The 27,539-nt window shown below is 40.0% G+C and overlaps 1 protein-coding gene across 2 annotated transcripts in view; it reads right to left on the bottom strand.

Moving 5' to 3' along the window:
* Positions 1–1,576: 1,576 nt before the first annotated feature.
* The window catches only part of tmem132e (transmembrane protein 132E), a 476,675-nt gene continuing 450,712 nt past the window's right edge, over positions 1,577–27,539 (bottom strand). For both annotated transcript variants that reach the window (XM_023962717.2, XM_023962716.2), the window contains exons 8-9: positions 9,806–10,000; positions 1,577–5,735 (exon numbers count right to left, since the gene is read on the bottom strand). In XM_023962717.2, the coding sequence (XP_023818485.1) occupies positions 4,674–5,735; positions 9,806–10,000 (1,257 nt within the window). In that variant the 3' untranslated portion in view covers positions 1,577–4,673. The remainder of the gene's footprint in view (positions 5,736–9,805; positions 10,001–27,539) is intronic.

The raw sequence follows: 27,539 nt of genomic DNA on the forward strand, positions 1-27,539 counted from the left end.
TAATGTAGTTTTGTTGAAGAACATTCAGAGGATTTCTATAGATGTAACATATAGACTTTGACTGTCGTAAAATCTTTTAAGCACACATTTGGTGACAGTCTAATTAAATTAAAGTCCTGCGGCAGCAAAATTCCCAAACCATCATTCTTTCAGTTGGACTAAGCAGCTGTAAGAATTTGACCTAATGGGGTTTCGAGAACATTACAAAACTGGACTAACTGAAGCTTTTCAAAAAGAGAACCTGCCACTAACTCAAAACCGAAAATACAAAGAAAATGGAAATAGAAAAAAAATATTTACACTTTTTCTTAAGCCAAAATTCCTCTCTTTACTGTTAACATCTTAGTTTATTTCAACAATTGTATTTTTCTTTCTTTTACATGTTAACTTTTATTGTTTTACATTTATATTTCGACCGAATTCCTCATTTGAATATTTTCTGCTTTATTAAAAAAAATATTAATTATTAAAATGATTTTTATTTTAGATGCTTTGAAAATATGTATTACTCTGTCCATAAATCTTTTTCTTTCAATAAAAAGGGATCTTTTCTAAAATGTTAAAGTGGATGTAAAAAAATGTCTTATTTTAGGTCTCTCATAATAAATATATACTAATATTTGTTTCTTTAGATGTTGGACTTTTTCCTGATATTAAACGTAATACATGATGACTTTGACTCCAAAAGTACATTTCAGCTTCATTATATTACAGACGTCTCTAATAAAATTAAATTCAAACTTCATTCGAGGAGGTAATTTATTATTTTTCCATCAATTTTTCACATTTTTAATGTGTGAAACGAGCTAACTTGTCCTGAATGTTTTTAACAGAGAAAAATATTTTTTACAGGAAAACCTTGAATGTCAAACAGGTAAAGTTGACAAAAACTCTTTCAAGTCATATTTAGGTAGAAACAACATTTCCCAGATTTATCACTTGGAGCTGCTTTCAAAGATGTTGGACCAACTTAATTCGTCAGGAAAAGATCTCAATTCCACTCACCTGTCCGTGCAGCCAGTGTGTCTCACCTGAGCTCAAAGGCTTTCAACCCTGCTGGCCGTGTGAGGAGGAACACCTCCGAGGTTCCTTAGGACACTTCTGCTGGAATGAAGCAAGAGCCCTGGACGTCGTGTTTAATTGAAATTATCTGGTAAATGTTGTACTTGGTTGTACAAAATGTTGAATTTCTTTAACTAATATTCTCATCATACATGCGTCAAAGTTGGTTAATAGATAGATAGATAGATGACTTTATTAATCCCACAATGGGGAAATTTCATTTATTAAGTTATTATTATTAATTATTATAATTATTATTAAGTTATTATTATAATAATTATTAATTATTAAATTATTATTAATTATTATAATTATTATTAAATTATTATTAAGTTTCACTTATTAATTATTAAGTTTCTGAGACTGAGACTCTGAAAATCCTTCAAGGTCAGATCGACAGATGCAGCGCTGAGGCACAATTCCCAACGTAATTCCTCCAACGACAGCGCGCCAAAACGTTAATTAAACGCATCACCTTTGGAGGCAAAGTAAAAATGACACCATGTCACCCGTGTATTGTTTTTTTTCTTTAGTACTTTACATATAATGGGAAAATACAAGGGCTCGCTTTCAAGAGAATACAGGAAATGTAACAGTGCTCTGTACATTACAATATTATAGCCAGTGTGCGGCTCACTTCACCTAGCCGTGCATGTCGTGCACAGTTCACCGAGGGCAGGTGTGAGGGCGCAAAAGGACATGATTCCAAATCTTCATTTACATGTAGCAAGAAGTCTCTGTTAGCAGCTTGAAGAAAACACAGAAAGAGGACCGAAGGAGCATGAAAGCAGAACACAAGGGACAAGAAATGCAGAAAGAAGAAAGCACAAAAATCTGAGTTTGATGTGGTGACACATGGATGAGAAAACCTGGGCACCAAAAAGGCTTTTCACTGCAACATCAACCCAAAAACAAAAACAAATGCAGCCAGGTTTTGTCAGGAAATCTACATTCATCCAGATAAAACGGAAACGCTGCTAATTCTCTCCGATTCAGCCGGGATTTTAGCAAATGTCGGGACTTTTCAGGACAAGAATCAATCGGCGTTTGGCATCAAGAGAGGAAGCGGTAAACTAAACCCTCACAGTTTGGTCTCACGGAGCGAAAACTATTCTTCAGAAAGAGACATTTTCTCCAACTTCTCTTCAAATTTGTGCTAAAATTTCGCTGAGCAAAAATCCAAAATGACAGAATTTGCCTCCACTTGGTCAAAATCAATGATCGCAGTAGAGGTGGATGTGGTCACATGACCAACTAAAACGAACTCAACTAGCTGTTTTCTCAGCTCTGGCAAATTCGAACCAATCACTGCTTACAGACGACGTCTGGCTCCAACATGGCGGCATCCGTCTCACAAAAAAAACAGCGACTGAACTGACTTGATTTGGTTGGAGCCAGAAGTAAACCATTTGCTATGATTGACGTAGCTCAGTCCAGTTTTCATATCCAGTCAATAGTCCCCTGTCAATAATTTGACATCATAGAAAAAAAGAGGCAAACAAATAACCTAGAAAACCCCCTGAAATGTGAGTAAGTTTGCCTATTTTTATCGTATCCTCCCATCAAAGTTATTGGAGACTGAATTTCCTGTTGCCCTGGTTACTTTGATCCAGAAGCTAAAGAATTAATAAAAGTAAAGTTTTCCTAAAGCTGCAGCTTTTATTCTGTGGTATTGAATTAAGAAGGGGTAAAGCTGCAACACCAACTTTCAGAACATTTTATGAATTTCTTTTTTCCAAATGACCTTATTGACACCTAAAGTCCGCACTAAATATTATTTTATACCTCAGAACTTCTTCAAATGAACACAAATCTTTGTTTTTAAATGGTGTTCAATAGCAATCCAATCAAACTCAACCCCAACCCAAGGATCAAGAGATCAACTTGGTGTTTTTCCATGTTCTTTCCTTCCCTCATGTGCATTCATTCTGGGATGGCTCTTTAAAAGCAGGTAAGAGAGCAGCAGAGAGTTTGGAGTGACAGCTTTAGCGGACAAACCGAGATGATGCTCATTATCACCACAGACGAGGAACGTGACTTCTGTTGGCTCGTGGGATCATGGAAATCTGTCAGTCAGCTGACATGAAAGAAAGATCTGAGTCCTCAGGATGCACAGAATTAAAGGAGGACTGCTCTAAGTGATCTTTCATCTGGCGGTTGTCTCGTTAGTCCTGAAAAGGACTCGTTTCATGTGAGATCAGAGCTGGAATAGCATTAACTTTCCAAAGTCATCTGTTATGAACGATGAGGAGTCTGCTGTCATCTCTCGATGTTTCGCTAAAAGTCTTTGTCAGGACTAAGTTTGGCTAGTTGAGTGTCAGCGTCTGTAAACATCTAACAGTACAGTCACCTAATTGGCATTTAGGCCAGATCTTCTGGTTGTGTCTTTGCCAGTGAAACCTGTGATGGTTGAACGAGAGCAAACAGGATGAGGATGGGGAACGTAGTGGGAAAAATAACCAACATTATGTAACCATCTTTGAGGGTAAACTACATCTCCAGCAGATTTGACGGGATTTGTGCTCACTATTAATGTCACTAACTCATATGTGTATATATATATATATATAAATATTTGTTTCAATTTCTTTATCCTCCCAGAGGCTGAAGCCAATAAAACTTGGGGAAAGATGTCATCAAAGGTTTAAAAATCAGACACCAATGAGTTCAAACTCTATGCATCTGTCGTCACATAAAGGATGGAGAAACTGATCCACAGCAGGAGCGTAAATGTTTCCGACCAGCCTCAAAATCCTGCAAGTCGGAGGGAGAAACCTCCTAAACAGCAGGCTGGAACGCCTCCTTCTGGATGCAATATTTACACACACTTTAGAGGAATGTCTGCATGTATGGAGGCCAAACGTGGCATGCCTTAAATGCACGGTAACGTATTTAGTTTTGCTCATGTGTATGGAGAGACATTTACAGTAAAAAAGGTGGTGGCTGAGAGTCCTCTTGGATTTTCCATCCTTACTTTCGCCTCTGTGACCGGAGAGCGTCCGCCCTGATCAAAGGTGCCGGGACGACTTGTTTGACTTTAACGACCAGGAAATGTAGACAATGAGATGAAGATGACAACAAACCATGAGGGTGTGACGCAATGAGAAAAACGTTCTGCCATTAAAAGAAAGCTTTTCTTCCTTTGGCCAAACAAAACGGTTGAAAACAGCTTCCTGGAGTCTCTGACAGTTTTTGTTCCCCAAAGGCCTCTTTGTTTGGAGTGGGCAGAGTACAGCAGAGTCCCGCTGAGCCTCTGGAACACAGCCTCAAACGTAGCCTCTCCCGATCCTCCAGAGTCAGTTCCTGAAAAGAGGAGAGCTGGAGCAGCTCCTGTGTGTCCATGGCTCAGCTTCCCGGCGAGGCGTGTTTGCCGAAAGATTTACAGAAACGTCTCTGGTGACGGAGGTCCCTCTGCTCGAGTCTTTGGCTTCCGTTGGCTTCTGTGTGAGGGTGTATGAGATTACAGCACTGTGCAAACTAAACCCTAACCCAAAACAAAAACCGTTTGCCTCTCAGTCTGTGAAAAATCACCTTCCACTCAGGTGAAAAAGACAAAAAACAGAAAGAAACTTTTGTTGTTGAAAGCTGAGAGCAGTAACACGCCTCTCATCTCAGGCGATCTCTTTTATTCTGCGCATGTAATTGTGCAGTTCCTCAGGGTCTTGAAAGCCCATATCATGGCACACCCACTGAATGTCCTCCTCATCTGCTATGGGGATGGAGTTGTAGGGCAGCTCCTCTGTGGGGAGGGTGGTAAAGGTGGTGAACTTGACTCTTTTGCGCTTGGACGTGGGTGAACTGGTCTCCTCGCCGTTGTCCTTCGTGGAGCCCCCGGAGCTGCCGTCACCCCTCCCGTGGACCTGGCTGTGAACGCTGGTCTGAGAGCTGCCGCTGCTGTGGTGGTCGCCGTGGCAACAAGTCTGTACGCCCTCCAGAGGGTTGCTGGGGCTCTCCACCTGCTGTGGGGACAACTCGCACTGGGCCCTCAGCGGCTCGCCGTTCCCCAAGAACACCCAGTGGTGGGAATGGTCCATGTTGGCCTGGCCCTCAGGCGGGATGCGCTTATGGCGATATTTGAGCACAAAGACGATGCAGTTGATAAGAAAGACGAGGATGGCCAGGCAGAAGACTCCCAGCAGGGCATACATGCCAATCTCCAGGTCCGTCATGCTGCGGGGGGAATGCACAAACTCGTCCTCGTCTTCATCGCTCTCAGTCGGAACTCCCTGGTTACTGATTGTGGGGAAATTGGTGTAGTCAATAGGAACACTGGCGGGCTGCTCATTAGACGTCTCATAAATTCTGCTGTTGGGATCAATGGCTGGCCGCCTGGTGACGGGGGCCGGCTCCGTCTCGCCTTCCGTCGTCGTGTCTTCCTCTGAGTCATCCTCTGGGCCGAAGCGCACCTTGGCGTAAACCTCGGCCGATGCAATGACGCTCTTGCGTTTGGTCTTCTGGCAGGCCTCGCAGATGGTCATCTCTAGGCGCACCACTTCGCCAGATCCCTCCCCCTCTGCCACCACCACAGGCCAGCGCTGCTGGGGCTCCTGGGACACCGACACCACTTTGTCATTCAGCGAGGACGCGTTGAGGTTGTAGTCTTTGGGATCAAAGTAAATGAGATTGGCAGCTGTGTTGTCGCTGAAAAGCATCCAGATGGAAAAACTGGCTTCCTGTCAGACAAAGAAACAAACAGATGTGGTGTTTAGTTTGAGTAAAAAAGAAGTTTTTCCGAAAAAAAAGGGGTTTTGCCATCCTAAGAGAAGTTTCCCTCCTTTTTAAATGAGGCTTGGATAAAAATTTTATCATAAAACTCGAATAAAAACACCAAGTAGGAGAAAAAAAAACAGAAAAAAGTAAAAAGTAAAAACCTCAGGCGCCCATTTTTCTGAATGCTTTGAGTAACTTTTATATTGTTTCACACTTGATTTATTTAAAGAAAACATAGTTAGCTGGAAACTAGAGTACTTTGTTGTGGCTTTGATCAAACAGCGAACACACGCAGCCTACTGATGACATCACCATATCACGGGCCAAAGCGGAGTTCTTGATTGGTTAATGCGATGTGACTTCTTCGTCAAAGTTAAAATATTTAAACTCTAGAAGCGCCGCACCACGAGGCGCCGGAATTCACGGGCCAGAACACACCACGGGACTTCTCATCGCGTCTCTACGATGACTTGACATTTAAACTGGACACGCCCACCACGCTGCATGGATCAGAGTTTCAGACTTTTGCATTGAGAGTTTCATGTGGTGTCAAAACTAAATGTGTCACCTTTGCTATGAGTCTATTTGTTTACTTGGATTAATAGGGAAAAGATGTTTACAAGAAACTGAAAGAATCGCGATAGGTGAAATCAGATGGAAAGAAAGATTATAGATGTGTAAAGGCTGTAGAACTACACACTTTATACACATATCTCTGTTGTTTAAACTCTAAAATTCTAAGATTTCTGTAAATTTGGAAAGCTGCACATGTTCTGCAGGGGAGACCTGGCATGGAGGAGATTGATTGACAAGGTTTTATGATTAATCAGGACACAGAACACATTGCGCTGTTAAAGAAAAACAAAAAAAAACATCCAAAATTGCACAACGTTGTTTTTAAAAATGGTAAAAAAACAAAAAACAGAGACAGCGGTTATATAGAGAAGTAGTAATATTTTTACATTTTCATTGAAACGTGAAGCTAAGTACACGATGGGCTAGCCCATGTTGTTCACACTAGACAAGCAGGGAGGGGCTTTCTTGTATTACTGCTTACTAGCGCATGTCTGCCACCTATGATTGGATGAGGCCAAACGTCAAAGCAAATATCAAAAATTGGTCAAAAAAATGGAAATGGTTTGGTTCATCTCCAGCGTCCTAGCAATGGCAGATATGGATAACTATCATGTCAGGAGGTTTACCTTTATTTGACTTTCACTGTGTTACCTAATCCGAGTGCCTGATTGATCAAAGTTTCATGGCCACACGTTTAGTCGTGGAAACCTGCGTAGCAACCCTTGAATGCAAGTTTTGAACGCGGAAGCCCAAAATGCTCGTTTGTGCGTGTTTACATAGACTTTTCCTTAGAAGTGGCCGCTTGAACACGTGTCGCTAAGGGCGGTGTGAATGCAGCATGACAGTTTGAGGGTCTCCAGTATTTGATCACTGAAATCAACATTTTAGCTCTTTTTTTTACATAATTGGACACATTTTAAAACTGTTCCCAAATACACCTTTGAAGTGCCTGGCCTGGGTCCAATGCTCAGATCTCTGGAGCGTTAGCGTAGCATCGGCGGTAGCCCACGCTCACAACATGCCAGAGAGCAGGCAGGTCTGATTTTGACGCCATGAAAGCGGCTTGCAGCAGGAAGAAGCAGCAGAGGAACGTCTGTGTGGCCCCAAAAGCAGCAGCACAGGTTTGGCTCTGCGGCTCAGACAAACAAGGTTTGATGAGTCTGCCTCTTTGTATTTGCTGCATGTATTTCTCCCACTATTTTTTTGTTTTTGTTTTTGGTGTCAGTCTTCGCCCCCCTGTGGAGAGATTGGATAAAATGGAAAAATCATCTGCTGCAGACTGAAAGCAACAACACGGCTGCCTGTGTAATCAGGGCGGTCTCTTCTGTTCACAGATAGCTTAAGCATCAGCCACATTCACGAGGAAAGAGTGGCGGCATTTTGTCCAACAGTCTAAAGAGAATGCGGGGAGAAAATCCTCTTTACTTTGAACTCAAACACAGGCAGAAAATGCCAACGTTTCACCAGGAGGCAGCCACGGGAGAATCAAATATATATACTGCACCGACGGGGTTTATTTTAGAAACACATGTATGCATTTCCTTAAAGTAGCTAATGTGATTAAGATTGATTTTCTTTGATACTGCCATGTTCTGCATGTCAGCTTAGCATATAAAATATGCAGCAGGGGTGTAAATATTTGCTCCATCTCGAGATGCAAATCAGACCCATTCAGATCTAAAAGTATGCCACAAACGATTTTTCGTTTAACGAGTGGGAGCGAGTTCATTTCGGCAGAATAGTTTTACTGTAAGCGGGGAATCGCTTGTCCAGGAAATGAAGGGAATGATAGAAAGAGGCCCGGACTGTAAATCTTTCACATCATGGTTTATGTGTTTCGCTCATTTCTGCAGCCGTAGAGGACATCGGGAAAGTTTTCCTCTAAAACGGAATCAAATGTCTTGAAATAGCTGCAGTGGTCCTCTGAGAGCTTCGCCGGTGGAGGGATTGGCTGCCTTTTATGGCCCAGCCTTGGGGAGCACTTAGGACAATACATTACAATAATTAAATTTCAAGGTGGCCAAGAAGCAGAAAGCGGGAAAAATTGGAATTTAATGCTCACTTCTTTTCTTGGTCATTTTGCAATTTTAGCAACTTGCAGGGCAGCCAAAGGGCTGGAAAGCACATGCATGCATTACTTCATCTTAATTCTGAGCAGAGGTCGTGCTCTCTGTGTGAAGATACAATAGCAAAGAAAAAAAAAGAAACACTCTTCCCAGAGCAAGCACATTCCTGCCTCTAGAGTAACTTAATCCATTTTGGAAACTGGATTCAGAGTTAAAGAAAAGTGTTCCTCCAGGCTCGATTATTCTAGTTTGAACTAAAACCACAGATTCCTATTCATTTGCTGCAGCTGCGCATATTTGGCACTTTTTCTGAAAAAATGTACTGTAGCTTAAAATATTAACCGCAGGATTTAATGTTATTAGACCTGAGGAACTAAAGGATTTTTAGAAAATACTGAAATCCGCTGCACTGATTAAGTCTCGCTATTTTAATGCACTGAATTGAGCGATCAGTGACTGCTACTGTTTTATTATGTAGATAAAATGATCTGAAGTGATTAGGACACTTTTTCACATTTCTGACTCGTAATATTCCCCACTACTTTAAAAAAAATAATCTAAAAATTATGTGAGAATGCAGCTTAACAATCATTTTAAAGGAACATTTAAAATACATTCGTTTTATTTTGTGGGAAAACGTTTCATGCAACATTGAAAAAATGTCCTCATCAAAACAACTTCAAAAATATAGAACAAAATATGTTTTTTTCCTCGTTATATGTAAAATATTGGTTGTTTTGATAGGATTTTTTATAATACGTTGTAATGTTTTGCCGTATAAAGTTTAAATTAAATCCTTAAATTAGCTGTATAATCTTATATTTGGGTATGTAGCTCTGGTAATTGGAAATAATGAAATTGGATTGCTCAAAAAATTTTATTTACATATATTTGGTATATTTATACACTTTCCCCCCAAATATGTGCTATTTCAAGGGCTACAGAATAAAGTTGTACACGTATAAGAAAAAGATAAACTTTTGACATCAATTAATTATGAAATTTTTTTTAAAAAGGTACATTTATCATTGATGAGTATATTATTGATATATTATTGATTAAAAAACTCACAATTTCAGGATGAAAAAGTCATTTATTTTTAAATAAAGTTGCACATTTAAGAAACTAGATTCACAGATTCTTGAGCAATATTATTTCATTCCTATTAATCAGAATTGCGCAATAGTTTTTACGATTTTCTTTGTAAAATCTTGACTTTTTTCTCTTACATTTTTCACGTTAAATTCTTACTCATAATGTTCCAGCTATCTTCTTCTATATTTGTTTATTTTTCTTTTGTTATGGTGGCCCCTAAAACTCCGTCACGTCAAACAGCCCAATAACCCAATAAAAATAAAAGTAGCTTCTGCAGAAATAACAGGGGTTTTTACCTGTTTGAGAGCGGTGAGTGTCTGCACAGCGGTTGCCTTGGCAACCATGGTGTGGCTGTTTCCCGGGCTGGGCTGCAGCGACAGAGTCAGGCCTGAGACGGTGTGAACGCGCAGCTCCGTTATGGACACCTTGTCATCAGTGACGGAGAACGCCGCCTCCCCGAGTGCAGCGTCCACAGCCAGCGGGGACTCCACCTGCAGAAAGACACATTTTTTTATTGCGTCTCCGCCTGACGGGAGGACGCCACAGGAGTCCAGAGCAGACAACAGCTTTATTGCCCGTGTGAAGCTCATAAAGTCCCTGACAGGCAAAAAAAGTGTCTTGTGCCGTCGTTTGTTCCAGCGCGTCTTAAATTCGCATCTCTCAGTACATCAACCTGGAGACACACAGAGATAAAAGCTCCTCTCTAAACAGAGTCCATCATCCAGCAGACAGCGAGGAGCAAACCGAGGATGCTCTTCCAACAGGGACAGGAAACCCAATGCTAAACTGCAGCCGGCTCAGGTACTTCCAGGCCTCCAACCACTTCTACAAGATCCACATTTCATTTGAAAACTGCAGCCAGAGGTCGTGGAGGACAGCTGCTCTGCAAAGAGGCCTTCGGTGAAGCGGTGGCCTTCCTCTTAAGGACTCAGATGGAGAATCAATTTCACTTTCATCTCAGGCATTTTACAAGAGGAGCCGAAGCCAAAAAAAACATCCACGGATTCAGCAGAGGAGGGCTGTGGCAGCTGACAAACTTCCCTGATCTTCATGAACCAAAACCTTGAAACAACGAGCGATAATTTACACGCAGGCTGTGCTTCCAAAGCAATAAAATGCAGCTGCCAGCAGTCCGCCTGGTTAACAATCTGATGGAAAAATTCAAACAGCAGAGGATGCTGACAGATGCAAATGAAAGGGTGACTAAATGACAGGGTTCTGCACCTGAGAGACACTTCCCAGATCACTCTTTTGATTTGTTTTGTTTGAAGCTCAAACTAATTTGCACTTAATTGAAGAAGGAGTTAGTCTTGTAGTTTGGTGCACAGGGATTTAGCCCAGCCTCTCTGTAGAAACACATGCATTTGCAGGTGTCCATTTGGGTTAAATGAGGATTTCTGAAACAACTTTTTTCTTCCATCAGTTTCAGCTTTCAGCCCCCTCTGCTGATTCAAAACTGCCTTCTGTTGTTGGGGGGGGGGGGGGGGGGGGCTCTTCAAAATCTTCTGAAAGTCCCACCTGAACACTTTGACCTTACTAAAGAGATTTGATCTTAATGGGAGTTCCTGATAAAATAAAGATGACACAAAAAAACCTAAACATGTTTTTTCATGTCTGAGATCTAAAGATATATTTTACGTCTTCCAAAATATTTTTTAAAGTTCCACTTAGCCTATGCTTTCCCTGGTCACATAGATATTGTAAGAATGGATAAATTCTTTTCATGTTTTCTTTTAAACCTCTTCATTCATGCAATCAGACTATTTCTGAGATTCTGACAAACAGTTTTTGTGACTAAAAGTAAGTATCAGCATCACTGGTTCTCCCCTAGGATGCGTATTAAGCCAACTTCTGTTCTTTCTGTACACATCGGACTGGACTATGATCCACCCCTCCAACTATAGACTGTAGAAGAGAACTGGACTGAACTGGACATTTTCTATGGATGACGTCACACTCAGTCCAGTTCTCAGATACAGTCAATGGGTGGATGGTGTGAATAGAAGCATCTCTGTTGTCGTGTTTCATCATTTCCTTGTAATTCACAGGTTTTTAACTAAGTAAAACACATGAAATGAGTCATAAAATATAGATAATAAACTAAAATAAAGGTGACATTTACAGCATTTGGAGTCCAATCCACAGTTGACTAAACAGTTTTACTTTTGCTCCAGCGTTATTAATATGGTTTCTATTGCAGATACAATTCAAGAGTGAACAGGTCGAGTTTCTGCTTAGAAATTTAATTTTAAGTGTCGAGCTGAAGCTAAATGCTGGAGCATTAGTTGAAATGAGCTGTTGAGATGGCGGTTGTAACGAACAGAAGTTAAGAAGCAGCTGCATCAGAAAAGACGAAGTAAACATTCTGTAACGTAACAATGCTCGTGGACGAGGTAACATGATGGTGAAACTAGAAGCAATTCAAGCTGAATATAGAAAATATGTGATTGTCAATCAATAATAAATATGTCTGATCATTTTACTGGGAGCATTTAATCGGTTCCACAAGCCCAGAACCCGTGTGGCTTCAGAGAACTGAAAAAGGCTGCAGCTCCTGAAGATGGTCGGACATCTACGACCGTCTTCTGTGACAAAAGGCACCGGGGCAATCAGAATATTGAAGCACAATGAAGCCGGCATCTGCGCTGATGATGACCCTCACAAAAGGGATCAAAGAACTATGGGTGTTGTACAAGCTGTCAGCTGGCCCAGTAGTGCAGCAGGAGATGAAGACGAGGGAACTGTGCGCAAAAATAACCATCCAAGTTAAAAAAAAAGGAGGCTATCTGGGAAAAAAAAGAACATAATTAATGTCAGCTTTAACTATCATGAGTGGTGCCGTAACAGCCATTAACTCCTTCAGACGCGAGAAAGATTGCAACACTGGGTATGCGATACGTCTCCATAATCTTTGCCTCTGGCATTACAAAAAAATATTTATTAGAGCAATAAAGATGCTGTGTTTGTTCCCTCTATTGTGCCGGTTTGCAGCAGCCTTTCTGGTATGAAAAACAGGCACAAAAACATGTTTGATCAATCACATTACAGGCACCAAACTGATCTATTTTTACACGTTCTGCATCTTCAGCAAAAACAAATGACTTTGCAGACTTTTCTGTCGTCCGGATGGAAATTAGTACATCAGTTGGCAAAATATGTGCAACAAGTTTTCTGTAAAGTTTGCAGAAGTTTTTATCAACTTTTAGCAAATCAGGAGCTACATGTGTAAAACTGCTTTTGCAGAGTAACGTTTCAGATTTCTAAGCACCAAAGCTGCACTCCAGCAGCAGTTTCTCATTTATTTCCTCCAATATTCATTCCTCACTCTCCCTATTAGATGTTAGAGTCGCGACCTTCCATCTCCCCCTCAGCTCTCCCGGCCCGTGAACCAGTCCTTGCTCGTCTGTTTCGCTGACCCCAGCTTGGTGTCGCTGAACTCCACAACCTCGCTCCTTCGCCCCCGCCTGCTGCTCAGCTTCACTCAGCCCCCTGCCTTCACCCGCCATTACTCCCATTCCTCCTTTTTTTTGCAATAAACTGCTCTTAACCTTTGAAATTGCAGGTGTGTAACCTGGTCACTGCACCAAACGGCTGAATGCAGCTCAAACCGTCAAACCATTACCGCCTTAACCAGGGTACCGGGTGTCTTTCCAGTTTGGCCCTTTCTTTGCAGCCACTGATTTATTTTACTGTTTTATTTTAAACAAAGAGGAGGATGTACAACAAGAAGGAAAGTTTATGAAGTGAAAAAAATGTTGGTTAGCATTTTATAGAAAAGTTCCTTAATAATCAGGTAACATTAGTAATGTGTTTATAAGCCTCCATGGGATACGTGTATGCATTTGCAAATGTCTTAAATTGGCTGGTTTTCACCCGCGGACAGCCTGTATATACCCTTAAGGGCAGTTATGACCAAATCCTTGGATTAATTAATGGCCTTCCGATCAGGTTTTTGTATTTTCTTCATTTGAGCAGCTTTCTTCACTTCAAATTCCACTTGATTTGTTCTCAAATCTTTAATCCACGGCCTCTAATACAATAAGGGTTTATGTAAATAAACTCCCCCCCCATCACAGGTACAGTGAAATCAGATCCTGGACTGGACCAAACCAATCCTCTTGACTGCAGTCCGACTTCTGAATTATTTCGCTTCACTTTTCCCCCATGAGGTTTAGTCTAAAGACTTTTCAAAGGTTCTGCAGCAGAACAACAGATGTTTATGATCTTCACTCCTCATTCTCACCCATCAAAAGTTACCAGTTGGAACCTGCGATGTCGTACGAGTATGTTTACATTAACAAAACCATTTCTTTGCTTCTTTAGCACCACCATAAACTTTCTAATGTATTCCCAGTTTTTTATTCAATCCACTGATAAAAGCCTAAAGGGGAAAGAGTCTGCAGTCTGCTCCTCCTCCTCCACATGCATATCGTTTGCTGGTGATGAATGACCGTGCCAGACAGATTTATGTGTTATGGTAACTTGACAGTGCACAAGCATGTCCCCATGCAGGTTTGTGGGGCGCAAACCCCCCCAAGCCATGACAGTCAACGAAAAGATAAAACACCAGTTTTTCTGAGGAAATCTCCGCTGCATGATGGATCACACACATCGCGGGAGTTTGCTGCACAACAACACTTTCAGCAGATCTGCTCTATTTTTCTCCAAAAAAAGTCAGCTTGAAAAGTGTTTGGAAGTGAAGCTCCATGCAGAGCAGAAAGTACGTAAGAACTTTGTACTTACAATTGATTTTTCCGCTTTTCAAGATTCGATGATATTATCAGGGGCTAATTAAAGTCATCAAAGGAAAGTCTAACACTGTAGCAACCCTTTTCCAAAGGTCAAAACACGTCTGAAGACAAGTCACAGTGAGTATTGATTTTAAAACAGAACGTAATCACATACCAACGGGCTTTTACTTTATTAAATTTACTTTTAACAAAAAGAAAATAGCAGTCATAATAAATGCTGCACACAAGCCTGAAGCTGCTTAATGCTCGGTCAAATCTATTCATTTAGTTCACACATTGAAAAATAGATGAATTAATATTTAAATTTAAATGAATATTTTTAAGGTATTTTTCCAGTTTGAAGCTGTTTTAACTTCTCTTTGCTCTCCGCCTTTTTAGGTTTTGCTCAAAATCAGCACAGAGGAGAATTTTGTCTCATTAAGAGCTAAGATCTAAAAGGAATTATTGAAATATGTCAAAATCTTGATTCAAGACTCAAAAAACTCAAATTTCCCTGTAACCTTTTATTTTATTTAAAAATACTATTTTAAAGTTTAGACTGGCATTCATTGTCATTATTTTGAAAATGAAAAATGTAGATTTGTGTTCTAAGAAAAATGTCTAACTTCAGATTTCTATGATGATTTATTAAGATGGGCTAACTTCTCATTTTGTTCACATTTTGTTCCAAAATGAGTCATTTCCACTTTTTGTACTAGTTTTGTCACCACTTAGAATTAACCACAATTAGGTATTTGAATGATTATAATCAATTCAATTAACTTTATTTACCCTCTGATGGGCAATTCTTTTTTTTTCTTCAAATTTCATTTATGAGCATTGAGAAAGTTATAAAACAGTACATTTAAATTTTGGACCCTTGACTTATATCTCCATTCTCAACATTTCTTTTCTTTTTTCAAGAACATAACTTAGTATCTAACAAGACACAAAACAGGGAACAGCGGATGGATTATTAGGGATGGAGGGAAGTAAAAATGAATAAATAAATAAATAAGAGAACATTCATCTTGATTATCATTACAAGCCAGATATATTCATTACCTCCATTTGTTGTAAATGATTAACCATAGTATTGTGACCATATCTTCAAAAATTTGGGCAACTCTATCTGAGGTGAGTAGGTTAGTCTTTCCATCTGGCAGATTTCATTTACAATGTCTATCCAATTGTCCACGATGGGTACAGTGGGAAGGAGCCAGTGTCTTGTCACTGCTTTTATACCAGCAGTTGTTAATATTCTGAATAAATTTTCATTGGAAGTTGGGAGTTGTGTGTTACTTAAAATCAGATTAGTAAAATCACAGGGAATTGTCTTATTTAATATAGATTCAATGTGTTTTTGTATTTCCTTCCAAAATTGTTTTATAATGGAACATTCCCAAAATATGTGTTAATGGATGGCTTCTACTTCTCCACACTGCCTCCAGCACTTGCTTTTATCTCCATTGCCATGTTTCTCTTGTTTGGGTGTAATAAAAAAACCTCATCAACTCATCATTTCCACACTGATATACAGCAATCTCTCCAGTCTTCGTCTGACATAGTTGTCATAGTAGTTGTTGCTTTTTTCTCCCATTTACTTTTTAAATATTGAGTTGAAGTCAATTATTTACTCTTAAATCCCTTGAAAGTCTAGATATCAAACCTTTTTTACAATTTTGTAGGCTGTTAATATTTCACCAAGCACTGGTTCCTGTGTATCCATGGTGTGGAGGATCACTTTGTAAGTGTGGTTGCGTAGTTGTAAATATCTGTAAAAGTCATATTTCTCTTAAGTTATGATTATCCTCAAGTGTTTGGAAATCTTTCATTATTCCCTTGTCGAGTAAAGAGTGATATGTGTTTAACCCTTGCCTTTTCCAATGGCGAAATCCAGTGTCTAACTGGTTGGGCTTGAAATCATGGTGGTATGCGCACCATCTCACAATTTTTACGTTATTGTGTAGTCTGTGTTCCTCCTTTATTTGGGACCAGATTTTCAATTGTGTCACTATCCATGAGTTTTCAACTTTTTCCAGGTTTTGCCCTATATCTTTGTTTCCCATGAGCGCCTGTAGTGGGGGGTCTGAAACCAAAAGTAATTCAGTGTCTTTCCAACGGGCATAGTAATTTGGATTACAATGATTTATTAGGGGTTTTCGAGTCGTGCGGAATAAAAGTAATCTCTTAGGTTAGGGACTGCCATCCCTCCTCTTTCTTTGGGGAGCTGTAAGGTTTTAAATCTAATTCGTGGCTTTTTGCCCAGCCAGATGAATCTTGATAAAACTTTTTCCCATTGTAAAAACTGTTGTTTGGTAAGTTCAGCAGGAAAGGCTTGAAACAGAAACAGGAATCTTGGTAGTAGGTTCATTTTCACTGATTTAATTCATTGGGTCAGGCTGATGTAATGGACGGCGGACCATCTGTTGATGTCAGCAGATTTGATCTTTGTGATCAATTCTTCATAATTATAATATGCTATGTTAGAAATATCTTTGGGAATTATAATTCCCAAGTATTTTAGCGAGGACAGGTCCCATTTGAGATTTAATCTGGTACGTAGTAGGGTTGGTGGATTATAGTTTAAACTCAGTATTTCTGTTTTCCCAATGTTTAACTTACTGTATAACCTGTGTGGTATCCAAATGTATTTGAACATTCAAAGAATGTGGGCAATGACACATTTGGTTCACCTGTGTAAATTATTACGTCATCAGCATATAGGGTAACCTTATGCTCGCCCTGCAATAGATATTCCTTTTACATCCTTAGTTTGCCGGATTAGTTGAGCGAGGGGTTCAATGTAGAGTGCAAAAAGGAGGGGTGAAAGCCCACATCCTTTTCTTGTTCCGCGTTCCAGTTCAAAGGTGTTTGACAATTGACCATTAATTTTCATACGGCCGGTTGGTTTTGTGTATAGTAATTTTATTACTTGTATGAACTTATAATAAAGCTTACCAAATTAAAAGCTTTTTCGGCATCAAGGCTGACCATCGCTGCTTCTATTTTGTTTCCTTGAATAGGGCTCAATATGTGTAAGGTACGTCTTATGCTATCATGCGCTTGTCTTTGTGAAATAAAGCCTGTTTGATCGGTATTGATAAAACACGGCAGCACAGATTCTAATCTCTTTGCCATGATAGCTGTAAACAGTTTAGAATCCACATTGAGGACAGAGATGGGTCTAAATAACTACAGTTAAGTGGGTCTTTTCCTTCTTTCGGAATCACTGATATATTGGCTTGTTTCCATGAGGGTGGAATTTTGTCCTCTTTTAATGCTTTATTTAAAATTAGGGTTAGAAAAGGTAATAACTCCATTTTGAATTATTATGTTATGGCCCAGGTGCTTTATTTGCCTTTAGATCTGTTATGGCTCTTGACAGTTCTCCTTCAGTTATTTCAGCTGTGAGTAACTCATTTTCTGTTATACCTAGTAAATTAAGCTTTTTTTTTTATTCTGTATTTGGTGGGGGGGTTTTAAGTTGGTTGTGTGTATAAATGTTTGTAATAGTTTAGGAAAATCTTTTGGATTTGGCTCTGGTTATGGACACAAATTCTGAAACTTGGGTCTTGAATTTTGTGGATTGTGCTGTCCGCTTCTTTTTTTTTTAATTTACTTGCTAATAGTTGGGCAAATTTGGGACCGGATTCGAAAAATTTTCTTTTGTGTCTACCATCTTCTTCTGTATGTCTGTTAGATACAATGCATTTATTTTGTTTCTTAAAACTTTCAATTTTACTTCAGTTCTTTTTTCGGGATGTATTTTGTGTTCTTTGTCAAGTTGTCTCAGTTCTTTACTCAAGTCAGATAGTTTAGTTTCTCTCTCCTTCTTTTTATGTGCCCAGAATGATATAATTTTTCCTCTATTATCTGCTTTTAGTGTTTCCCAGACAGATTTTCTTCCAGAAATGTTTTGATGTCTGATTTAGTTAGTTTAATGAATTGTTGGTCGATACTTGGGTTGGGTGATACTTGTGTTTAGTTTCCATTGTCGGGTTTTGCGTGTTGCACCAGCTTTTACATTAAGTAGTACTGGTGCATGATCTGAGATGTCGATACTTCCAATCTCAACGTTTTGGATCCTTTCGTGGTCCTTTTTAAAAATAAAGAATTAATCTATCCTTGAATATCTTATGTGGGCGTGAGAATAACGGGTGTAATCTTTTCTTGTTGTGTAGATATCTCTCCAAATATCTATAATACCATGTTGTGACATCAACATTTTACATTTTTTCTGACAGGCGCTCTGGGGGGGGGCAGTCTTGATTAGTCCAACCTTGGGTCTAGTCTAATGTTCCAGTCCCTTCCACATATAATAATACCATCCGCCTGTGTCATTAACACTATAAGTTTTTGATAAAATGAAAATTCACTGCCATTTAGTCATCATTTAGTCCCAACAGTTCTCTTCAAGTTGTTGAGAAATGGAAGCCCTCCCGGTTAGATCTGAAATGTTACAGACAGATTTCACACAGGACAGATAAACATCTTTACATTAACTAACATTACATTTAAAAAACTTATTTTAACTCCATTTATTTTCCCTGTTACAAGTATGTATCGCCCTTCTTTATCTTTTTGTTCAGAAATCAATTCAGATGGTATCTTTTGGGATATTAAAGTTGCAGCACCTTTTCTATGTTTTATAAGATGAGAAATAGATTTTTGAGAACTCCATCCTTTTTTGGTTCTCATATTCAGTTGGGTTAAGATGAGTTTCTTGTAACATGGCAATTTTCAGTCTTTTTCAGTTTAGACAATATCCTCTTTCATTTAATGGGGTTAAGTACTCCATTTACATTATATGATGTGATGCACATAGTATTATATTATCTGTCATGGTATCTTGTGTCTGACAGAAGGGTTCCCTGTACATAATAACAATGCATCCGTTTAACCAAAAAGGATTGAACATAAAAACAACAGAGATTTAAAAAAAAGAATGTTCTCTCAGCAAATATTTAGAACAAAGGAACTTTTTAGGGGGAGTGTTCTTCGGAGAAGAGGTTCTGACATGCAGAACCTTTGTGGAACTGAAGATGTTGGAGCTCCGGTCAGGGATAGTCCCGCCCACTTTAAAGGTCAGGGCCCTGGGAGATTGCTGTGTCGTCTTTACTGTCATAGCTATTGTGTGTCCCGACTAATTTAGTGTTTACTTTAAAAGTCAGGAGAAGAAAAAAAAAGCCACTTTGAACACTTACATTGTGCACCAATTACAAAGAACTTCTTCTTTAAACATTTTAACAAAAAAGCACCACAAATGTCTTGATCTGCCTCTTCATTATTTAGCCTTCCTCCTCTCATTCAGACTGAATTGAAAACATCCCAGAGCATTCTGTGGATTTATTCACAGACATTGGGAAACTTGGGAAATCAGTCACTGAGTTAAAGGAAAATGAAGCAATCTGTGGGAAAATGAAAGGCAAATTGCTTCACTTCATCAGCAAAAGCTCCTTGGAATAAATCACAAACAAACTGATGACAGTCAGGAGAAAAAAAGCTCCTCCTAGATTTTTTCTCTTTTAATGTGTCAAAATGAAGCTGAGACTTTGTCAGAAATAAAGACGAAACTGAGCAGCTTTTTGCGTCTTAGCAGTTAAAAGGTTCTGATCCAGATTCAGCTCTGCTGATGGATGCCTCACACCATCAGCACCCCAAACACAAACACATCTGAAGAACCTAAAATCCGGGAGGGTCACAAACCTTTTCAACAAACACACACAGGAAAAACCTTGAACTGTGGAAATTTCCCAGGAGCGACTGACTAGAATGAAAGGACGACTCATCCAGGAGGCCACCAAAGAAGTAAGAGAAGATAGAGAGAAGGTCAGGCCTCACCGGAGTCAGATCAGGTCAGAGTTCACAATCCGATGAATCCATTGGAGAGTTGAAGGAGAAAGACTGTGATGGTCAACAAGATCAGATACGTTTACACTGGAACAGTCCTGTGGGCTCAGAAACGGCGGTGAAGTTTCACGACTTCATCTGGTTTGGTTTGATGTCTACACTCTAAAAACACTCTGCAGTTCCAATAGCAGCTCACAAGGGGGCAGTGAATGAGATCTGAGCAGAAAATAGGAAGCATGAAGAAGAAAACCAACTCGTCATGCTTCCGAATATTGTGTTTTATAAAGCTCCTCTACCCCCTTTTACTACACCAGGTTCACCCATCTGATATTTTTACCTTCAAACATTTCACATTTTTTCACATCTCATCCCTTGCTTTTCAGTCCACAGAAAGTCCATTTGTCTTCACACTAAAGTGAAACCCCACCAGAAATGAGTCTATTTACCGCAGAAACAGAAACTCAGGTAGACCGTCACACCTGCAGGATGAAGCAGGCAAAGCAGAAAAACACACCTCGATGTCAATCAACGTCACCACTGCGAATGCACCCTAAAACACTTGGGTTACCATCATCCTTGCATTCTTTAACACCTAATACTGGCAACAGCAACATTCAGATTCTGATGCAGAGAAAAGAGGGTTTCCTCTGCTTCAGAGCCAGCTGATTCATGTTGATTGTGTGAACGTTGTGAATGCACTGATGCAAAATGTTGCACATCAGGTCAGAACTGCTTTCCGCCACCTCAGAATCTGCTGGAATTACGGAAAATGTGTAAACAGTTGAGGAGTTACGTTAATTCCAACAACGTCAACACTGGAGCTAAAGCTTCGGCAGATCCGGCTCCAGGGAGTTTAACGGGGGGGGGGGGGGGGGGGGGGTGCACAGTTACCGCACGTTTTTTTAAAATATTTTTAAACAAATGTATTTAAACTCTTACTGCAGAAACCCAAACCTTAAATGTGAACTACAACTTAAAAAAGGAGAAATTACAAATGCTGTGGGAGCGAACTGTCTGCATGGGAAACAGTACGTCTGTCTGCAGCATCACTTTTCATTGAATCTGTTTTTATACCATAACCTCGAGAAACTGTGTTTCTTTCCACAGAAATCTTGAGGCACAACTTGGTTTATCAACGTCAGGGTCATCTGGACCTGGTGAGAGAATCCCAGTTTGAACTGATGGTCTTGTCGCTGCACTTGCCTCACTGATGCTGAAGAACTTTCAACACTTTGACAGCTGCTTTTGCATTTCATAATGTTCAGCCAAGTTCTAATGTCAGTTTTTAGCAACACCACATGCTGCCTAAAGGAATGGGTTCAGATCCATTTGAAATACATTTCCAACCATGGGCATTTTTTGTGTGGCTAGCAACCTGTCCTGTGGGGGGGCCTGATGGATGGGAGTTTAAAGGTTAATCAGATCAAACACCAAATTGCCTTAGTTTGGAACAAACTTAGAGAAATGCCACTGGTCTGGATGCTTAGTACGCAACTGTTTGACCTGCGCAGAGTTTTCTGGGCACTCATTTAAATCCACCAAATTTCTCTTGTGATAAAAAAAATATAATAAATTAAGATTTAGGTTTTGGTATCTGGAAGTTTTAAATGGTTGAAATGAGCCAAACTGGTCCAAAAATTCTGCATTTCTTTTTTTTTGTTTTTTACACTTTATTCAACAAAAACTTGCAGATAATGAAGTGAACTCAATTCAGAAGTAAGAAGACAGAGGAGGAAGGGTTAAGGTTGGATCAAACTGAGTGAGCAGACATCTGTGTCAGCAGGAGCTACTTTGAACCTGCTTGAGATGATCCAGACCAGCTGCTGTGTTTGAATGATGATTAGGAAGGACATTTACCAGGATTGATGACAATTTTTCCTCATAGTTTATAATTACTGACTGTTTAAACTTGAAATTTTTAATAATTTGCATGTTTTCTCTCCTCTGAGGTTTAAAGATAATACTGTTGACTTTTTCTAGCGCCGTGTCACTTAAAACCTAAGAAACTTGACTTATTCGGCTCACAAAGACCCCCTCCATGACATTTGATTAAATATTTACATATTCTTTAATTTAAAAATCTGATTGAAAATGAAAAAGTCACTTTGGAGGCTGTGCTCCTGGCAGGGGGGCTGATGATTAATGCAGACAGCCTGAGCCTCCTACCTGAAAGCCAGCAGAGCTGTTTTGACAGGAAGCAGCGGTCTAGGAATAAAACGGATTCCTGACTGAAGGGAGAAACGAACGGCGACGCCTCGTGTGCTCGACCGTCCGGCGGCGCTCTGCTCGTAGATGAATTTGTCATGAAAGCTGCAGGGAGCTGAAGGGAATCAGTCACACTTCACACGCCCTGTAGGGAGGAGATTGTCCGGCGCCGCGTGGAGGCCACACGCCTGTCGTGTTGAGGTGAAGCTGACGCTGCGAGCAGAGTTTGACGCTGACCAGCTGCTTCCACGTTGGGTGGAAGTTACAGTGAAGCATTGTTGATGCGAGCTGTGAAAGGTGATGCATCTGACGTCTGCACAAACAGAGCAGTGATAACAGAACAGCACGACGCCTCAGACAACACTTTGATTGTGACGTCTTTCCCTGAAAAAAACGTAACATTTTTCTGTAGCAAGCAAGAACGCGACTTTTACTTCAGCTAAGACTGAAATTTTGATCAAAAATAATGTCTTTGGGCTGATTGGGAGGCTGCTGGGAAATCTTCATCAAACAGCATTTGTCATTATATAAACCCGTCTGACTGAAAGCTCTTTGCGTTTTTGGAGTCAAACTGGGCTTTCTTTTCTTTGGCTGCCACTTGGGACTCCCAGCGTGTGATGAAGTGGTTTTATCTCGGAGCATTCAAACAGCATCATCCAAATGGAAATGTTCTCATGTGAGCGCCAAAACAGTCACCGCCGCTGCTGTGTCGGCTGGAAGAATGAACGACGGACACGAAGCTGTTTTCTGAGGAGTTGCAATGTTTACTGAGTAAATAATAACCGTTATTAACTGAAGTTATTGTAAAAGTCATGAACATTTTTTAAATATCCAATATAGATCATAAATCCACTTAAATGACTTGATAAACTAAGGACAGAATTGAAAAAAAGTTAAAATTTTAATCAATTTAAAAAAGCCTGCATCTAGTTTTTTTAAATTACAACAGTTTACAAACAAAAAACATATAAAAAAGACATTCAACAAAAATTATGGTGTTAAAAAACATCTTATAATAAAAAAAGTTACATCATATATCAATTATATATCACAAAATCTGTAGACGTTTTTGGAAATTGGTATAACTTAAAACCAGCTCCAAAGTGCTACCTTTTTTCTTTTTCAGTAAATTTCAATACTTTTCATTGTCTAAGACAGTGCTTTTTAACCAGTGTGCCGTGGCACACTAGTGTGCCGTGGGAGATGGTCAGGTGTGCTGTGGGAGATTGCCCTCATTAACTGATGTAATAACATTTATCATCTCCAGGATATCAGCTCTTTGTTCGTACAAACAGGCCCTGGTAAACACTGAGTAGTTAGGAATATGAAATATCATAAAATACTTTTTTCTTTGTGTTTCTTTGATTCTATTAAAGACATTTTGATAAGAATGACGGTACCGCGATTTAGCCGTAACTTCAAACGTTTCCTCAAAAGTCCCGCCTCTTTAACTGTCTCCACCAATCATTCTTGGAGGCTTAATCACATGTCATCAGTCTGACCAATCAGAAGTGGTTAAAGTCTTCACTTCCTTGTTTGAATTCTGCTCATAAAGTCTTTCAGTTCCAATAAATATACCAGCTAAAGCTCGTCTTTAGCGGTGTAGCTTTCCACAGAATCCGGTGTCAGACCGTGGAACAAGTGAACAAAACTATGAAGCTCAGAGAAGCAAATCTGTCTGCGTTTAGCTGCTGTTTGTACTACATCTCCCATGATGCATTGGGTTAAAGTGACAGCGTCTCAGGGCACAATGAGTCTTACTTTGACGTCTTGAAACCACAACGAACACACATCAAACAGTTTTAAAATATTTTAACTTAACTTTTATTCCATCTTTTAGAAAAAACAGCTGCAGCTTCCAGCTTTTTCTGCCATAATTATCACAAACATGCATGTGAGATCGTGGAGGGACTGTCCATCAATACAGACTATGAGTTTCTCCTTTTTTTTTTTTTTTGGATGCTGGTGTGCTGCGGGATTTTTGACTAGGTTACAGTGTGCCGTGGCTCAAAATAGGTTGAAAAACACTGGTCTAACATACCCTTAAAATCAGTAAAAAAAATCAATAAAAACAAATAAAAGAGTAAGTTATTCTTAATTGCAAAAAAAAGAAAAGAAACCTGTCTTAGTCTCATGCTTCCACAGAGAGGGTTGAACTGTACAGGTGCTGCAGGTTTTTGGGTTATCCGGTCCGTGGGCTTGTACGGCCACCTTAAGGGACGTCACGAAAATGGAACAAACCGTTGTCGTGTGTTTGGTAGGTGTCATAAAGTATGGAAGTTATGGAAGTTACACGCACTGAATGTTGCAGTCATAAAGTGTCCTTACACAACACTCTAGTCGTTAGTAAGGTGCGAGTACCGGCTACTTATTGACTGCGTGGGAATGCTGAACGGGTGTGCACCTGATATGCAAGTGTCCATAGGACGCCCGTAGGATGTCCACACAAACTGTGGTCCAATTGAACTCATTTCATAGTTTGTAACATTCAGGCTGCACACAAGGAGGGCGCACTAACTGGATCCTTGTGCAGTCCTCAGGTTTTGGGGGGTTGAAAAAGTGAAAATCCGTACGACACGCCTGAGTGTCACCTCCGTCACCCTAACGCGTTGTATAAGTGTTTACTACGATCTGTCGCCTGTAGCATGCTCGTAAAAAAAACTGGGCTTGAACATTTTTGCTTTGAGTGGCCTATGACCCTGATATTTCATGCATGCCTCAAACAGGTTTGACTCTTTTTCCCTCACAAACAGCTTGTAGGGGCATCTGTGACTAAGACTGAAGATTAGGATAAGATAAGATAAGATAAGATTAAGACTAAGATTGAAACACCCCCTTCATATATTAGTGGCTGGGATTGTGTCTGGTAACCCCTGATTAATGGGATTAAGCAGATTTGGAAAATTGATGGATGGGACTGGTTAGACCTGTGTGTCCTACGTAAGAGTGGACAGAGTCAACGCAAACAATGTTTTCCTGTCATTTTTAAAGATTTTCTTAGACATAGGTTATGCTGAAGCCGGCCATGTCTAGTGTTACCTTTGTATAAAAAGGTCAAGGAAGTAAATTTTAAGAACCAACTAAAGTGAAATGAGTTTAAAGTAACTGTACATGCTAATTACCCGGGAGATTCTTGATATATCTCTTTTCTAAAACATGTTTTTAAAGTAGACTGCCCCTATACCTGAAGGAAAAACCTCATCACAATGTTTGGTATTCAGAACGTGCGACAGACTGAGGCTTTCTGTGGACACAGATGACAGGTCAGTTTACACAGCGACTCCTGCCAGCTCCTGCTTTGATGTCATGATGGTCGCTTCCATCAGGAAGGTTCATCCCGACGAGCAAAGTCAGGCTTGTTTGCACAAAGCACGAAGCGCTTCCCCGCTGACACCATGAACTGATGAAACACAAACGTAACACACCTCCAGGCACTGCAGATGCAGAAAAAAAAAAAACTTTTCACCATCTTGTAAACTTTCAGGCAATTACACAGCCTTCCTCATTGCAGGGTGAGGAGAGGCGGCAGCTGGAAAATTAACCCCACTGCACCTCTTATGTGGCCAAAGACTCCCCTGACAGCTGCTGAGCTTTACAGCAGAGCTGTCTGCACGCCACCTTCGGCGCGCAGAAAATGTCTTTCTGGGGACATTTTCAAATTTATCAAACATATCGATGTTTATGGCGTCAGACTGAAGGCTTCTGACTGAGGAGGCAGAGTCATGTTTGCAGCTTCATAAAGAGGTGTCCGCTCTGACAAAACACTCGTATCCTTGAATAATGAAACCCAGAGGGAACTTGGATGTGATCATTTGATAACATGAGCATCACTGTCAAAAAACACGAAGCACAGATTTTTTGGGGGGGACAGAGGCAAAATCCAGCCTTTTTTTTTAATCAAACATTTTTAACAAACCTCACGATTCTCCTAAAATGCTGACGTTTGTCCAAAATCCTTGAAGCTGCGAGGGACGATCTGTGGCCTGCAGTCGCTTCCCGCCCCCGACCCCACCCTCATTGGCTAAGCGGCTGTTACCTGCCCACCACTCTCCCCTTCTGCGTCCGCCACCATGGTCAGAGCTGCATGTGACAGATTAGTTAAAGACACTTTTTTTTCAAAATGGCGGCTATTCTGTTTTTTTTTTTTTAATCTCCATAGCAACCATTTTATGTTTGGGTCTCCTGGGGGTGAGGAAGACGTCTGTGTCATTTGTACAAGAATCGGCAAAAGTACATCTTTGGATTTCCTTGGCAACCGAAGTTTTTGGTTAACCACGCCCACCATGTTAAAATCATGTATCATATCGTTTTGTTCAGCTTGAGCCAACGATTCTTGTATTAAATTTTCACAATGTTCCGTTAAAAAACGTGTGAGCAACAGAGAAACCTTTGCGAGCTAACACCATTAAAATCTGCAAACTTCTGGAGGAAATGTGGAAAAATTGGGGATCATGCACATATTTTCTTTGATTGCCCAGATATTTGCGAATTTTGGAAAGATATTAAGAGGGAGATTGAAACTATTGTAAATCATGACATTCCATCTTGCATCAATGCATTTTTTATTTAATTTTTTTGTTTTACCTGCTTTAAACTATATTGAATGTGGACTTACGGTCAAACTTGTTTCAGGGAATTGTTATGTTTGTTTTGTGTTGTGATGAGAAAACAAAAATAAAGAGTTAAAAAAAAAATCTACAAACTTCTAAATCCAACATTTTCACCAAGGAGCTTCCTAAAGATGCTCGAGGATTTAGGAGGCGATAGATTGAAGAGCCATTTAAAGTTGTAGCTAAAAAAGGCTCTTTGTTTTAATTCAAGGTAGCGCCTGAGGTCAAGGGTCAATAAAACTTCGGTTGTAGTTTGCTGTGTCCAGACTTTATTTTAGATGTTATGATGTGTTCACATTTTTACCATGGTACCATGCTTTTGTGTTTTCTGCCTATGTGCTCAGTTCAAGGACAGATCCCAGACTACAAAGGAGCAGCAAGGACTGTTAAAAGGTCTCAGTCTGCGAGGAGTTCCGTTCTGTTATCCATCACATGTGGATGCAGCTCAGCATTTCCAGCTTTGTGAATATTTTTTTCTCATGACCCCCAACTGTCCTAGCCCTCATCCTACCCTTGTTTCTCTAGAAATTCAGAATGGACACTTCTGTAACAACGACAGTCCCATGAATACCTTTAATTTTTATTGCACACCTAAGGCTAATACTCATTTTGATGACTCTACTTCATAGATT

The sequence above is a fragment of the Oryzias latipes genome, chromosome 14, assembly GCF_053564925.1.
Source record: "Oryzias latipes strain Hd-rR chromosome 14, Olatipes_Hd-rR_3.1".
Lineage (NCBI taxonomy): Eukaryota > Metazoa > Chordata > Actinopteri > Beloniformes > Adrianichthyidae > Oryzias > Oryzias latipes.